Source organism: Trichomycterus rosablanca, chromosome 5 (genome assembly GCF_030014385.1).
Source record: "Trichomycterus rosablanca isolate fTriRos1 chromosome 5, fTriRos1.hap1, whole genome shotgun sequence".
NCBI classification, from domain to species: domain Eukaryota; kingdom Metazoa; phylum Chordata; class Actinopteri; order Siluriformes; family Trichomycteridae; genus Trichomycterus; species Trichomycterus rosablanca.
In genome coordinates, this window is record NC_085992.1 from 29,002,575 (window position 1) to 29,018,810 (window position 16,236).

Here is a 16,236-nt window from a genome sequence, read left to right on the forward strand (position 1 = left end):
ACCAACACCAATGCTTTTCATTAAAAAAGAAAAAAAGTGGAAGCCTAATAGTAGGAAAGCAGGGCCAGGTCCACACATTAATATTTGAGTTTTGGGTGTGCACAAATATTTGGCCATCTACTTACACAGATAGACTAATCTGAGTTTGATTAAGCCTTGTCTTACTCCAATGTGGTGTCAATAATGCTCTTTTAATGACATGCATGGGGAATGCAGACTTACTTGTAATACACTAATTAAATCTGGCATTTATTTAGAAGAAGCTTAGATGTCTCTGAAGTGATGAGAATGACATTCCACTGTTTTAATCATCTTAATTAATACGGGTAATACCAGTCGATTATGTAAATTCATTTGGAAGAAAAACAACTTGAACTCAAATTAAAGACAGCATTACATTTTAATAAATTACAAATATATAACATTTAATCCAGAGTGTACACTGACACTGAAAAATTTTGCTTATAATTGCAACTTCCATATACAGCCATACTGGGCATGCTGTAGAATTATTATGCCATTCTTAAAAAAGTCAAATTGGCCTAGTTACATTTTGTTGAGATCCAATATTTATTATGTGCAATACCAAACCTGCACTCAGTGACTTTAAGTCTAATAGAATTAGACAACTTAAACAGACCTGGTTTGTACAGTAAATCTGTGCATGTATGCCGGAGGCTAACATACCCCAGATCCATAACAGTCTACATCAGCAAACCTGGAGACACAACTCTAGTGTTTGGTGGGTTTGCAGGTGTTTGGTAAGTTTGCAGGTGTTTGGCAGGTTTGCAGGTGTTTGGCAGGTTTGCAGGTAGTGTAGGTAGTGGTGAGTCATTGTGGTTGGCAGGAATCGTGGGGCTTATAGCTCGTCTCTTTCCTCTCCTTCACATATACATGCTGTCCTCTGGCTGTTCATGAACGGTCTGCAGCCTAGAGTCCATACTGTGTTGTACATAGTGTCAGCAAACGCCTCACAAGCTGGGAGAAAGAGAGAGTAAAACATAGGGAAAAGAACAGAGTGATTAATTGCCTGAGAATCAATTATTGATTTCCCGGTACATCATGTACAAGAAGCACGCTAACATTAAAGATAAGAGAGTGGAACTAAAAGAATGAGCATGAGTACAAAGATAAGCAGCACTGCCCTGAAAACATTCCACGTGCAATAAAGTGGCAAGTTGTTACACAGCAAAATAAGAAGTTACATATCTCTGACAGCATATAGTCCACACATACTATCTTATTTACTTGCAGATACAAAGCATTAGTGTGTTGTGAATGTACCAGACAAGACCATTTCTCACCTTCGACCTTCGACATGAAGCCCAAGCTTTTCTTGAGATCACCGCAGATGTTGTGGAGGCACCAGCGAAACTTGGTATCACAGCGGTACTTGTTGGAGCCGCATGTGTCGTAGCATATGTCCAGCTGGTTGCAGCACTTGGTCATGGCAGGGATGCCCATGTCAAACTGTGGTGAACCATAAAAAAAAAAAAATGCATTCATTTTTAAAGCTACACTTCTCAAATACAGCCACAATTTAGCTATTCTAATTTAGCTTAAATTTAGCTCAATGCATTTACTTATTTAAATGCTAAAATTCAGCAATGAGACATAGTGGCTTTTTAAAAATTACATGCAAAGAAATATTACACTGTAACTATTCTACCTAAACGTAGCTATTTTACTTAAATGTAGCATTTCTACTGCAACGCAGCCATTCAAGTTTAGATCAATGATGATCAGTAAATCACAGAAAGTTGAACACAGATATAAAAAACATAGCTGTTATACTCAAATTCTACAAAACTGTACTACTTGTATTCAAATACTACTAATTCACACAATTGTAACTGCAATACTTAAATGCTACTGTTTTACCCAACTGTAGGTGTAAAACTTAAATGACAGTATTTTACATAACTGTTGTAGTAGTAGTAAAGTCCACTATTCTACACAATTGTAATTGTTAAATTTAAATGACCATATTCTACACAACTAAAGTAGTACTTAAATGTCACTATTCTGCGCAACTGTAGCTGTACTTATCAATAAGCGGCTCAAAACTTCATAAGAATTGTGATTTAGTTCAAAAAGAACATATTACAGCACAAAATAAATCATTTAGATATTTACCATCTACTGTACATAATATTGTAAAAACATTTAGAAAATACCATTGACACAAACATGTATTTTTAGAGCAAAAATATTTTTATGTTTAAATTCAGCTTTACTACTTAATCAATTAGCAACATTAGATCAAACATCAGTTCTTTTACCAGTTTATTGCAAATCTGCTGGGCTAAAACATATAAAATATGAATAAATTACATTTATTTTGCTATGCAAAAATTGAGATTATTTCCTTGGTAGTGTAATAAGTTTTACTATGTAATTTGAAATTGTGACATGGCTTTACTTATTTATTGTAAGGCTTTATGATTTACCACAGTTGGTAATTTCTCTGTGCTTACAAAAAGGCTAGTTTGTGTTTGAGTATTACAACAAAGGTTGACAGTTTGAGCAAGAGCATCTGTTTCATGTACATTTTGATGATTGACTGCAACTGGTGAGTTCTATGTTGCACTATAACAAGAGCTCATTTGACTGCAATCATAGCACCAAACTTTTTATACCAAATGAATAATATGTTAAGAAGCTGTATGTTTTTCTTTTTTCAATCAGAAAGCCTATACAACACTTAGGCTTGTATTTGTTTAACAAAGGAGATCGTAAAACAGTTACTTAGCCACATAAAACTGTTGTAAAATATGATGTAAATGTGCAGTACATGTCTGTATTCTCAATATACAGCTATTCCATATGAATACAGCTGTAAAACTGTAACAGCTATTGTACACAATTACAACTGTGATACTTGAATGTAGCTGTTTTACACAAATACAGCTGTGATTCAAATGCAGCTTTTGACACAAATACAGCTGTGATTCTGAAATGCAGCTGTGACATTATTGCTGTGTTGCTATTCAACATAGACTCAGCTGCAATAATCAAGCATGGCTGTGATACGTAAATGCAGCTGTAAAAATGATACTTAAATACAGCTATTTTAGACAAAAAAAAGTTTAATTGTATGATAATATTATAAATATAGAATACAATCTAAATTATGTGACCCTGTGGTACACATGACATCAATTTCTAAATTTGTTTATATTTAAAAAAGAGAATGAAGTTCATCACTGAAAAACCTTTTTCTTTTCTCTTTTCTTTGTCATTTTGTCTCTTAAATAAAGGTTCAAGTGAATCAACAAATTACAGATTCCAGTTTTTATTGCATTTTTAAAAAGTGTCCCAACTTGAGCTTTGTCATTAACTGTCATTTCTGTCATTAAACAGAAAAAGAATATACTTTGCAATCTTGCACTGTATACTAACATGCTAGTGTCAAGAATGTACCACAGTGCTTAAGTAATATCTGGTCAGTGATGGTCCCATGGCACTCTCTTTTTTATTGATGGATAGAGCTTAAATCATACATAGCATATGGGCTACATTTAGTAACTGTATACCTATAAAATGCTAAGCTGTTGTTTATATAGATGATGCAGTGTATGTGTCCACATAATTCTATATTAAAAATAAAAAGATACTAGTGTTAGTGTGTTAGTTGATGGAACACATACACTTTCTGGTACCTGGAATCCTAGCAAAGAGGAAGTGCAGCCATTGGGTTCAGGCACCTGGTAGCCTGGGCGAGCCTGGGGAGCCTTACCTGACAAACAACACACAATATGTATATGTTACATAACATAACAAGGAAAACACTGCCATAAACTCTTGGTCTTGATTATACTAACAAGTCAATGAAGGAAGTGACTTAATCAATCTATATTTCATTAACTACTAGTTTCAAAAGCAACATAATATTCACTCTATAAACTTTATAAAATCACAGTATAACAGATGTAACTAATATATAACCAATAATATATCTCTATTTTCAGAAAAGTCCATTAGATTATAAAATACATCAGCAAAACCTGAACTTTGTCCATCTTAAGCTAAGGTTCTCTTGATAATCAAATATTAGTGATTGTCTAATCATTCTAATTAAGATAAAATTCTGAAGAAGGGGTCTTGTAAGGCTTGGCAAGTGTTCAACACTAGCTGTGTAGTATTAGTTTAATAATCAAATATAAGAGCATCGATCAACTCGAAATGAAAAGCAGAAAGGAATTGAGCACATCCACTTCACATCAGATTTGTCATTCTGGCATATTTGGTGCCAAGAATAGTGTGATTAACTTTTGAGTCAAGTCAAGTCTTTTGAGTCACTTTTTTGTACAGTGCTTTTTACAGTGTACATTGTCTTAAAGCAGAGAACTGAGGAAAACCAATTCACTGGACTCGGGTCACACCGTAATCTTGGCTTGGTAAAACAAACCAGCTAAATAATTTTTCCACAGACATTCATTTTAGAATTAACATTTTATTTCTGTTGTTCCTGTTTTTCTTGTATGTGACATATTTTGAAAATTAAATCACAGCCTTGCTTTACTTACCATATTTACAGCGGTACTGGCAGACACCATCACGACCTCCCATAAGCTCCAGCAGGGAGTCAAAATAGCCATTGACAGACTGGAAACTGCCTCGTATGGAGCCCAAACCCCAGTCAAACTCCTCAGGGACCTGGGTAGCACCGGAGGCCGCTGCAGCCTTGCCTTCCTCCACAAGGGAGTCAGCCTGAGCTGGTTCACCACCAACATTGGGGTCTTCAGCTGCCACAGTCTCAGATGCTATGGGAAGTTCCTCAGCAGAAGCAGCTGGAATGAGCGAGGCAGCCAGGCCTGTTGAGAGGCAGAGCAGGACAACAAAAACACAGCGGGGAAACATGGTGAGGTATAGAGCTGAAGTCCTGACAAATTGGAAGTGACTCTGAAGAGTGAGAGAGCCAAACAACCTGGAGCTGATAGTGCCTCGTGGATGGGACTTTGATCCCAGATTAGATCAAGCAGACAGCGAGGCATTGGCTGGTGTTCGGGTCAAAGGGCACAATTCTATCTCTTGCTAAAGGTGGCAAAGAAAGAACACATCACTGTGGAGAAGACCTTTAATCGTCTCTGATAATTCAATATTTGCTAATCTTAAAATACAATCATGGTTGTTCTGTTTTAGCTAGGAAGCTTAATCCTATTATCTTCAAAATGATTGAAATTAGAGAATCAATAAAAACAAGGTAACTTTTTATAATCATTTATTTACACCTTGCTCTTATACTTTCCAAAATAAGGCTACATATTCACCATAACTCTGATCAGGAATCATTGGATTAACCTCAACCCAGATTAACTGTACCTTTATGGCCAGTTTTCTGTAAGACTGAGTGTTCACTGCTATAAATGTTTAAATACATTTCAATTAGCCAACCATTTTACACAGCCTGCTACCAGCCCCTAATGATTCTGCAACTTATTTTTGGATCTCAGTGCATTAGTTGAGAAACTCTGCTTTAGATTGCACACTGCTCATTGTGTAACAATAGACAGACTTGTGTATTTATAGTACACAAGTAAAAATAACTTGGCTAATTGGATAATTTGACAAATAATTAATAGTACATTTAAAAATACAGTAAATATCATTTAGAATTAATGTATATATATTTTAGTTAGTTTAAGCATTAAGTATTAGTATAAGCATTTCTGATTTTTGCTTTCTTTTATTTTTATTTTTTTGTATATCACTTTATTTCTATGTACTAAAATTAATTTTGGTAATATTATTTTAAGTACCTATCATTCATACCTATGTAAGTAATAATAGTACTTACATTACTTAAAATGTTTATACTAAAATATTGATACATGTCTGAGGGAGGAAAGTCAAACACATGTTGGACAAGCCATATGCATCTGCAGTCCTCCCTGGCAAGCAAGAGTGTTGTGCAACTGGCAAATGAAAATTAAGTATACAGGATGGTACGAGGCAGAAATATATTAAAACAGTCTTGAAAATGCAGTGCAAGATAAGATGACTATAGCAATACCATAGAACAGTTGGTATAGACACGAGTAATTTTCTATATCATCGACTATTATCAATACATAATACATAATACATAAATATTTTCAGGAACTGGTATGAGGCTCCTAAAAATATCCAACAACTTTTCTGTTAGTGATTATAGCTAATGAACTGTATTTACTGATTTACTGATGTTATGCTGTCTTTTAACTTTCCAAACTGGCTCCTTAAATCAAGCCTTATATAACACGCTCCTTAAATCAAGCCTTATATAACACACTCCATACAACCAGAAGTGTGTGGACATCCTTCCTAATTCTTAAGTTTAGGTGATACAAGTTCAGTTTTTGTGCCCTACATGTGCAAACACATATATAACATTTAAGTACATAAAATAAATGTTTTTAAATCTTTGTTGAGTTGCGGAATGCTCTTGCATATTTCAGCATGAATGTGTCCCTGTGAACAAAGCAAGATTCATAAAAACATGGTTTGTTGCATTTGGTGTGGTGGAACTACAGTGACCTGTACAGAGCTTTAGCCTTAACCTTAGGGAACACAGTATAGATAAACCGTGAGCTACCCCTTATTGTCCAGTACCAGTACCAGTAAAAAAACAACAGTAAATTAATTATGTGAATGATATATGTTATAAGGCATGGCCAATACTCTCTAAGACAGTTTTTGGTATGTGTGTGTGTGTGTGTAAAAAAATGACTGAGGTAAGAAACAACAGGCAGTGATTAACATGTAACAAAACCAAAGACATTTGGAGAAACTCAGAACTTAACAAGAAACAAAAGTGTTCAATGGTTCAATGTGTGATCAACAAAAAGAACCAATGGTGTAAATGATGAAGGAATGTAAAAGTCACTGAAAAGATTGTGGTTTACAACTGTTACACAAACTGGTTTCTCTATTTTACTTAGGGACATGTGGTCTTACCATAATTTAGCTTATTACTTCAGTCACCAAAAATAGTGTTATGATTTACAGATGTTTATTAAAATAATAAAATAGACTTAAAAGACAACAGACATTAAAGAGTTCTTTCTCCCCTTTCCTGCTACACTGCTGATTCCAAAAGAACATGATGACAAGAGAGATTATTAATACCTTTATTGTACTTTACCCAATTGTATGACTGATATTTTATATGTTTTATCTTCTCATTATGACAGATTGTACACATTGAATACAACTGACAGATGTATTTTTGTCTTTTCACTTTTTTTTCACCATTTATTAATTTAAACTACCCCATACCTTCTGGTCTGTGTCACTCTGGGTGCCAGGCAGGAATATCCCAGGACAGAGCACAAGACTTATTAAGTATTATACACTCACCCATTCACTTACTGACCAAGATCTAGAGGTAATTAGGACCAGTCAATCCACCTTCTGTATGTTTTTGGAAGGTAAAAGAACACTGGAGTACCTGAGGTACAATAGGAAAAAAATTAGGATTAGGATCAAACCCAGGTCCCCAGGACCCTAAAGCTGGGCAACTCTCACTCCACACACTCCAACCCCTTTATAATGATAGAACTGTTAAAACATTTAAAAAGGGTGTCAGGTTAAATTCTGTTTGAAACTTTTTAATGCCACATCAATAAACCCTGAACCTTGTCCACTCCAGCACTTTAACTCGATTTTGAAAATGTGACTTTCTACTCCCAAGCACCAACTTTTATACTTGTGCTCTGCAGCAGCTACATTACTTGCTGTGCTACACTGTCCCATAACCAGTGAACCCCTACAGCAACACCTTATACTATCTGCAAAGCATGGTGGAGAGAGTCTTCTGGTTTGAACTGATATGTTGTTTTAGGTAAGTTCAGCTTGCAATAATTAAGTGAACAATTTAAAATGTCAAAAGTATCAACAAACATAATACTGTTTATTGCATTGACTAAAATACAATACATAGTTATGATAAATCTGGTATCATAGATTATGTTCTGTGTCATTTTTGTCTTTTACTTTCTCCAGTTTGTTGTCATGTTAAACAGCTCTAAAGTAAGTAATGTTTAATAAATGTTCATAAATGTTTTGTTGGGTTGTCTAAGTCTGTCTAAGTCATTCTATTAAACTATCTAGGTTTTTCTTAATTTTAATAATAAAGCTAATTATATGGTCTCAAAACTGAATCACAAATTTAGTACAAAAAGGCAATAAAACAATAATTAGTGTCCTAATCCTCTCCATTCAATTTGTTCCATATTTTTTCTTCAAGCTGCCTATAGAGAAGAGAGAAACATAAAATATTATAATTAGTGGAGAAAATACTGCATGGTCTCTTTTCAGTGACATGATAACAGTCACAAAACATAATTAATGCTCACGCTTTTGTTTCCTCACTAATGTTTGCTCTGTTCAGAATAATTAAGATGTTTTGTTCAAGATCCTACAAAGGAAGAAAAGAAAAATGTTGGATCTATACAGTAATTATTAGCTGGAGATTAATCTAAATGTAAATCTAAATTCATGTCACAAATAAACCACAAAATATTTGTCTTGCCTTGTTCTTATTCCTGAGACGCTCATTTGAGGCTATAAAGTGCATTATTTCAACCTAAAGACAGATAAACACAAACAAACAAAACATGAATATTTAACAATTTAGTAGCCAAGACATATTGTAATACACATATTGCACATTTACTGTACATTTAAGTCTGTGATGCAGCACTCAAGAGCACTGATAGTAGTAGTGGGCACCATTATCTCTCTGATCTCCTTCTGCAGCTTCTGCACACTCATCCAGACCCTCCACACCTCCTGTCTCATAGTCTCCAAATAAGCAATGGAGGAGACCTCACTGGCCTCACACTGCTTCTCACCAGAGATCCTATCTTCATCATTTGTTATAAGGTCTGACAGTTTAGAACCTGAACTTTCAGAACCCTTATCTAAAGAAAAAAACAAGGAATTAATATAGATATTAATCTATACAGAATCTAATGTTTTATAAACTCTTTTGTATTATACTGTACTATACACCTTTTTAAGGGACTGTTTGTATTCCATTAGCTTTCAAGATAATAGAATATGTTATTTTAGAGCGGTACAAATTTCTTTTTTTTTAAGCTATTTTAGTGTTTGGCAATTTTAATGTTTTGATAAATTAGCTTAATCTAACACTGAAAAATAAGACAAATCTAACGTTTAATTAAAGTGAATTTATTTAAAGGAGAAAACCACACGTACCACAATTTTTAAAACTCCCACATTTAATACTTTGTACAACCTTCTTTTGCTTATAAAACAACACTTGTTTTAAGGCTGCAGTGCAGCAAATTTAAGCCTATTCCACTTTACAGATTCTCTATATTATGTTATAGTTTCTTGGCAGAGGCAAACTAACTTTGATTCAAAATGTTCTGCTATTTCATGATGTACTCTAACAAGGTTCCCAGGGCCATTTGGAGATAATAAAAATCTGATATCATAAACCCTCCACCATATTTAACAGTGGGCATCGAGTTCTTTTCAGTGTAGTTATCCTATTTACGCCAAACACATCTTCAAGCTGAATTTTCGCCCCATTTCACGATATAACTTGGTTTGAGTCCCAGTAGCATTTAGCAAACTACAGGTGCTTACTTTTGTGGTTAGAGAAGCTTTTTCCTGGCAAGGCTTTTAAATAATCTTTTAGCATGGAGGTGGCATCTGATGGTAGTTTCAGAGACTTGGTGACCTAAAGATATTTTGTTCTGTAACTTAAACAGTTGGCCTAGGGACTTTTTTACCTCTCTTACCCTCCTCTGCACTGTGACTTAACACTAAATATTTACTAAGTTAACATTAAAAAAGTAAAATATAAATGAAAAATTTTTTTGGTTACATTTCTTTCTAATTTTAGGGGTGCAAATTACGGCTCATAAGGTAAGGTTTGGGTAAAAATGATGAGGTTTTTGTTTATTATTTACTTCCAGTAAAGGTTGGATTTTATTTATTTATTTTGCGTGAAGTTAAACTAATTCACAAAACAGTAAATTTCTTATAACCTTTTTACTCATCTTTTTCCAGAGGTGCCAATAATAAGTGTTTTGTATTCTGGGCAAAGTTGTTAAGGAACACAAACGACTAAAGACACCTGTATTTCCACCACAAAACATAAAATAAAAATGTCCAAAATGTTTTTATAATTTATTGCTTTTTCTGTTTTATGTCACTAATCAAATAAATGTGCCTGGAAGATACACTAAGCTCTGTACAATAAGCTTATAGGCCAAGATTAGCTAGTATTATATGATTAATAAGGAAAACAACATTTTTATCCCCTCCAACCAGATTTTAGGATCAATCGGCTGATGCTCAATCATGGCACCACAGGAGGAAATGGAATAAAAAGCAACTGCCAAAACAAAACATTGTAGTACACAATGATTATTAAAAAAGGCTGCTAGAACTTTATCTTTGTAGAGCCAGAATGTTATAAAGTATTTGTAAATTGTCGAGTAAAATGTTTTGAACTATTAATATAAACTAAACTATAATTTATATAGTAAATTAGCAACCTCAGTAGCTCTGAGAGTTCAGTCGTTGGTTCTCAGTGTCAGTCCTGGAGACCCACTGCCCTAAAAAGTGCTTAAAACTCCCCTGTTTTGGTCAGTGGCTTGATATTTACCTCACAAGCTAACTCTGTTGTGCTGGGAATCAGAAAAGCTTGTAACTATGCTAAGCAGTAAACCTCCATATTGGAGCTGAGAAACATACAAACCGCGCACACATGCTGCCCTCTAGTGTACAGCAAAGGTATTAAATTGGGCATCATATGATGAATCAATAACCTAAAACAAAATATAATTCTATTATATTCTACAACTGTATGCTCTATGTTTGGCTTCTTTCATTTAATCTTGCCTCAGAAAAATCATACAATTTGTCTTTGTTTTGTTTTGAAGTCACTGAATTTAAATAATAGTTGTTTCTGCTACTTTTTGTTATTTTTTAGTCTTGGCTTTTGTCTTTCTACAACACATTCACCTTTTTATACTAGATGCCCTGGACAGCTTTGATACTGTAAAAGTTTGTACCAATTTCCTTTTGTGTTCTTTTGTCTTTAAGCAGAGCATCCTCATACTCCATTCTGAGTCTAAGAAAAATGAAAACATAGGTAAATGTATTCATTTATGTTTTAGGCAACATGAACAATTTAAATAAAATAAATAAAGAAAATAATGTTTAAATAAAGAAAAAAGAAATGCTACTTGTCATTGTCCTTTAGAGCTCTTCTGGCTTTGTCTTCCAGTGATGATACTAGACTTGCTGCTTTCTCTAACTCCATTGTTTCTATAAACTTTCCAGCTGGATCTGACTAAAAACATACAATCACATAATGAAATATAGTACTGATTTAGCAGGTGTTTAAAATCAGCATAATAAAAATATGTTATGTCAGATGTCGTATGCTGTCATAACAGATATATGTTGTCATGTTAGTATATGTAATTGTCGTAATAGTGTTTAGAATTTGTAATCTAGTGATATCTTATAGGGCGCTCGGAGGGTGCTGCTTTAAATTACACTAGCCTACTACCACTGAGATCCAGTATTCGAAGCCCCAGCTGTGCTATCAAGAAGTCGGGCATCTACAATTTGACATGATTGGTTATGTCTTAGACTGGGAAATTTCCAAAGCCCTGTGATGGATTTAGCATTTTGTCTGGGGTGTGTTACTGCACTGCGTCCAGTGATTTCGGATAAGCTGGACCCACCACTCCCTGACCAGGATAAAGCAGGGGAAAAACATTATTAACACATAACATAACCTATACGAGATTATTATATAATGATAATTACAGATACTGGTGATATAAAACCAACACTCATGGGACAGCATAAGACATCTAGTAAGTTGGGTTTATAGCAGGCTTATATTAGTGTCTAGATGGAGGGTTAAAGTAAAGTCAAACAAAAGTTACTGGTAGGTAATTATACCTCTGTAAAATGATATTTTGTTTTTGAACACATTTTTGACTAAATTAAATCGTCATGATCATCCTAACTACTCTGATGATTGTTTGCTAGCAGAAAGCATAGTACTGTGTTGCCTTGTGTCATTGTTACCAGAACCAACTTGCTGGTTGCCACAGACTGATCTTTGACAAAAATAGTCCAAAATAATTTAACATCTAGAAATGAACATACTCTTACCTTATTCAGTAGACATGACTGGGAGGAGAGAAGCGTCTTCAGGTACAAATCATACTCTGTCTGAATACAAAATAAGTAAATATAAAAGTTGAAAAATAATAACACTGTATAATAGTCATATATGCTACGTGTTAATACTGCCTAGTCATTAGTCTGATCTTATAAAATAGCTGGTTATCTAAAAGGACATCGTTTATATAAACAGTAACTCTAGTGACCTCAAGTACTCTATACTGTATAGAAAAATGTATTGAGACACTCATTCTAATTATTAAATTCATGTGTTTCAGCCACAACAATTGATAACAGGAGTAATAAACAATTATATAAATAAAATTTAACAACAGTGTAGTTTCATAAACTAATAAGACATGAATAAGACCTAGGGAAAAAACTGACTTCAGCCGCACTGAACAGCTTTAGAATAAACTAGAACATCAGATGAAGCTTTCTTGAAAACATCAAAGCCCAGCCATACAAATTATGTTTTGACTAAATGGGCTCAATTTTAGCCAGACATAGTTGAAGTCTTGTGAGAAGCTTTCTCAAAAGAGTGCTAATGTTATAGCTGAAAAGATCACATAAAAATCACCATAGAGGACACCATGTGCAGCAAGCTCATGATCAGGTGTCCACATACTTTTGGCTATATAATGTACCATATAAAAAATTAATGGCATATAACATTTAATTGTCTGAAGTACAAGGACTGACTAAGGCCAGCGAGACCTACTAATTAGTCCAGACTCTCTCGGTGTGTTTGTATATATTAGGAAAGCCTCATGGTGTCTCACCTTGATTTCTCGAAGGATGCTACTGAAAACACTTGAGCCATCACACACGTCATCGAAGACATCACTGAGCACTGCAAGTCGCTCTCTGCAGGGACTTGCAGTGGCAGGAAGTTTCCTCAGTGCCTAATGAGTCATTTCATATCAATCCCTCACTGTATTCTAAATACGTTATATGGCCAAAAGTATGTGAACACCTACCCATGAAGTTTTTGGACGTTTTATTTCAAAAACATTAGCAATAATATGAAGCCCCATATCTCATTTGCAGTTATAACAGCCTCCACTCTATTGGGAAGGTTATCCTTATGATATCAGTCAAAAGAGTATTTGTAACTTCAGGCACTAATGTTGATTGTGTACACCTGGCTTGCAATCAACATTTAAATTTATACCAAAGTTGTATAATGGAGTCAATGTCAGGGCTTTTTGTAGGCCACAGGAATTCCTACAGACCAAGCTAGTAAAACCACATCTTTATGGACTCTGTGTTGTGCATAACAGCACAGTGACGTTGGAATACTGTAAGTATGGGCCTTTTTATACAATTTTATACAAACACATTTTCAAAAAAGGAAGCTTTGTGCACAATTAGGCTAGACATTGCCTTGCTGAAATAACCATGGACTTCCTGGGAAACAACTTCACCTTGATAGCACCACGTGTCACTAAAATCCCAATATACACCTACTGTATGCGTCAGTGGTACTTTCAGACATGTGCAAGTCATACATGCACTGGGGGCACTGATGCACCCCCATACCATGACAGATACTGGCTTTTGCACCTTTTATTGTTTTGCAAAAGATATTTTACAAAATCTGGTTTGTATATTTGGTTGTCCACACCTAATAACAATGACAGTATCTGAAATACGCAAACTAAATAGTATTAATGTCCACATACTTTTGGCCATATAATGTGATATAAATGCAGTTTTTCAGTTTATTAATCATTTGTTGTTTATTGCTTTAGCATGTCCTTAATTGCTAATCATTATCTGATTATATTGTCATATAATGACTCGCTAAGTCCATAAACCAATTTTAAGCTCATTAATTTACTGCTTCATTTATACATACAATTTAGGAAGCTTTCTTACCTGCATAAGCTTGTGCTCAAGCTCATTTGTGGTCTTTTTACTATTTAAACACTTCTTGGTGATTAGGCGTTCAGTACACAAAACTGGTGTTTTAAACTGTTGTCTCAGGTATGGCTGGTCACTCCAGGTTAGCCCAGTCCAGTGTGAATTTATAAACCAGTGCTTGCCTTGATCCACCTTAACAGATGCCGCAGAAATTCCTTGTTGTGCTTTACTTGACTTCTCTAGGAAACGTTCATACACGTCCAGACCTTTCATTTTATTGGGCTTCTCTTTACTGGTGTTCACAGATGCCTTACTTGGGCTTTTTGTGGTTTTCCGAATACTAGGCACCTGTAAAGTTGTGGCCATGGTAAAATTGTACAGAGCATCCATCATTTCTTGCACATTATCAGTTATGTTTCTCCTTTCTTTCGGGGAAGAGGAGCCCAAGCAGCTGTGTGGCCTGCAGTGAGGGGGTTTGAGACTGTATGGACCCAGATGACCTGAGCTGTAGGTTTGGATATCGGATTTGTGTGCTTTCTCTATGCCAAGAAGAAGTTCCTTCCGTTTGCGCCGTATGTCTGAGCGACTTAGACATTGATTGGCTGATTCAGACATGGATAGGGCTGCAAGGTTAAAGACGTAGAATGAGTTAATACTATGCCAATAATAAATATTTTCTTTTTTTATTCATAAAACACCCAACTAGGACCACTGAACATATGTGGTAGAAATAGGCATGGTAATGTTGACTGTCATTTAAACAAACACAAAAAATGCTTAAGTGCAAGTTGAATCTACTTTCTACAAGTTGGCATGGCATTTGTGCTGTCAAAAATTGTACACAATGAGTAGCAATCATGGAAAAGGTGATTCAGATTTCTTAGGAACAACATTTTAATAGAATGAGCTACAAAGCCATAGTAAACACCTTAACCATCGCTGTTCAATAAAAAAGGTTAACACAATAGCTCAGTGATAGCTCAGTGGTTAAGGTACTGGACTAGTAAACAGAAGGTTGCCGGTTCGAGCCTCACCACCACCAAGTTGCCACGGTTGGGTCCCTGAGCAAGGCCCTTAACCCTCAATTGCTCATCGTGTTCAGCTCATTGTGTAAGTCGCTTTGGATAAAAGCATCTGCTAAATGCTGAAAATGTAATGTAAAATGTAACACAAGAAAAGTTTATAAAACCACAAATCATCTCCAAAAAGTGATATGGGGTAACATCACTGTACAAGGTAACTTGAGTGCAGTCAAATAACCAAATGTGCTATTACAAATGCTCATGGTAGTCCTGTAGTAGGAAATAAATGCACTTATTATAAAGCAGCATAGTAACGTGGATGTAGCGTCATAATAAAACCAACTAAAGTGAAGTTTTAAATTGCAATTTAGCGTGTAATAATGAGTCATTGATGAATAAAGATTTATAAGCAGTATATATACAGTGTAGTATTTTAATGATTGGTACAGTAGAACTGGTTTACTCGCCTGGTTGGTTGGCAGCGTGTTACACGTCCAGTTGGTCAACAGCCAGTTGCCAGCTCTAAAAGTACCAACACTGGTTGCTATAGTAGTGCTATAGTAGCGCGTAGTGAGCTCTCATTGGTTAATCTCCAGTCAGGTCGTTGAAGTTTGACAGCGCGGTATGTTTACTTATTATGAATCATCAATATTCAGAAATGTAATAAACCTTTATGTACTTAAAATGAATTACTTCTACATACTAATCTTTAACCCATGTACCAAACACTGAGTTTTTACTGCAGGGCACAGAAGGGCTGGATTCCATGCGTGGCCGTGTCGAACGCCTAAACACCTATGATGAAGATAATAATAATAATTATAACAATATTAATAATAATAATAAACAACTTTGTAACGCTTAATACCTAAATTGCATGTTTGATTTCTTTTTTTATCCTAGAGATCACATTTCGCAGCGACATGAAACCACATTCGGAGTGACACCGAACTCGCGATTTTGAACAGATGCTTTGTGAACAGTGTTATAAAACACTTAAACTACTTAAATAAAATAGCTACATGTGGAGAAAAAGACTTTAGTAGTCAAAACGTAATGAATATGGTTTGGTTAGTCTTCATTCTAGGTTTGTGAATGGGTTATAAATTAGTTGATTAGACCAGAAATATACACCGATCAGTCATAACATTAAAACCACATACTTGTTTCTACACACATT

At 34.9% G+C, this 16,236-nt stretch overlaps 2 protein-coding genes and 2 long non-coding RNA genes across 9 annotated transcripts; 2 read left to right on the forward strand and 2 right to left on the reverse strand.

Moving 5' to 3' along the window:
• Positions 1-381: 381 nt before the first annotated feature.
• On the reverse strand, positions 382-5,012 carry pla2g12b (phospholipase A2, group XIIB). Of its 4 annotated transcripts, none has more exons than XM_062995955.1 (5): positions 4,931-5,012; positions 4,530-4,817; positions 3,663-3,739; positions 1,305-1,470; positions 382-978 (listed from the first exon to the last, which is right to left on the reverse strand). In XM_062995955.1, exons 1-5 carry the CDS (start codon positions 4,995-4,997, stop codon positions 860-862), a joined length of 717 nt encoding a protein of 238 aa, XP_062852025.1. In that variant the 5' UTR covers positions 4,998-5,012; the 3' UTR covers positions 382-859. The 4 variants fall into 4 exon arrangements, with proteins under 4 accessions (XP_062852025.1, XP_062852024.1, XP_062852027.1 ...); XM_062995954.1 differs by having other exon boundaries at positions 3,651-3,739; XM_062995957.1 differs by lacking the exon at positions 4,931-5,012 and having other exon boundaries at positions 4,530-4,913.
• LOC134315043 (uncharacterized) lies at positions 4,943-8,087 on the forward strand. Its single transcript, XR_010012452.1, has 3 exons — positions 4,943-5,206; positions 7,704-7,825; positions 7,987-8,087. It is a non-coding gene; the product is annotated as an uncharacterized LOC134315043 (long non-coding RNA).
• Positions 7,883-15,605, reverse strand: LOC134315040 (uncharacterized protein C6orf118-like). 3 transcript variants are annotated; one of them, XM_062995952.1, is made up of 10 exons: positions 15,524-15,605; positions 14,050-14,657; positions 12,951-13,073; positions 12,157-12,216; positions 11,211-11,317; positions 11,037-11,095; positions 8,716-8,906; positions 8,516-8,569; positions 8,340-8,401; positions 7,883-8,234 (listed from the first exon to the last, which is right to left on the reverse strand). In XM_062995952.1, exons 2-10 carry the CDS (start codon positions 14,647-14,649, stop codon positions 8,189-8,191), a joined length of 1,302 nt encoding a protein of 433 aa, XP_062852022.1. In that variant the 5' UTR covers positions 14,650-14,657; positions 15,524-15,605; the 3' UTR covers positions 7,883-8,188. The 3 variants fall into 3 exon arrangements, with proteins under 3 accessions (XP_062852022.1, XP_062852021.1, XP_062852023.1); XM_062995951.1 differs by having other exon boundaries at positions 8,665-8,906; positions 15,524-15,604; XM_062995953.1 differs by lacking the exon at positions 12,951-13,073 and having other exon boundaries at positions 8,665-8,906; positions 15,524-15,604.
• On the forward strand, positions 14,389-15,923 carry LOC134315044 (uncharacterized). The gene is made up of 2 exons (XR_010012453.1): positions 14,389-14,541; positions 15,802-15,923. It is a non-coding gene; the product is annotated as an uncharacterized LOC134315044 (long non-coding RNA).
• Positions 15,924-16,236: the final 313 nt, after the last annotated feature.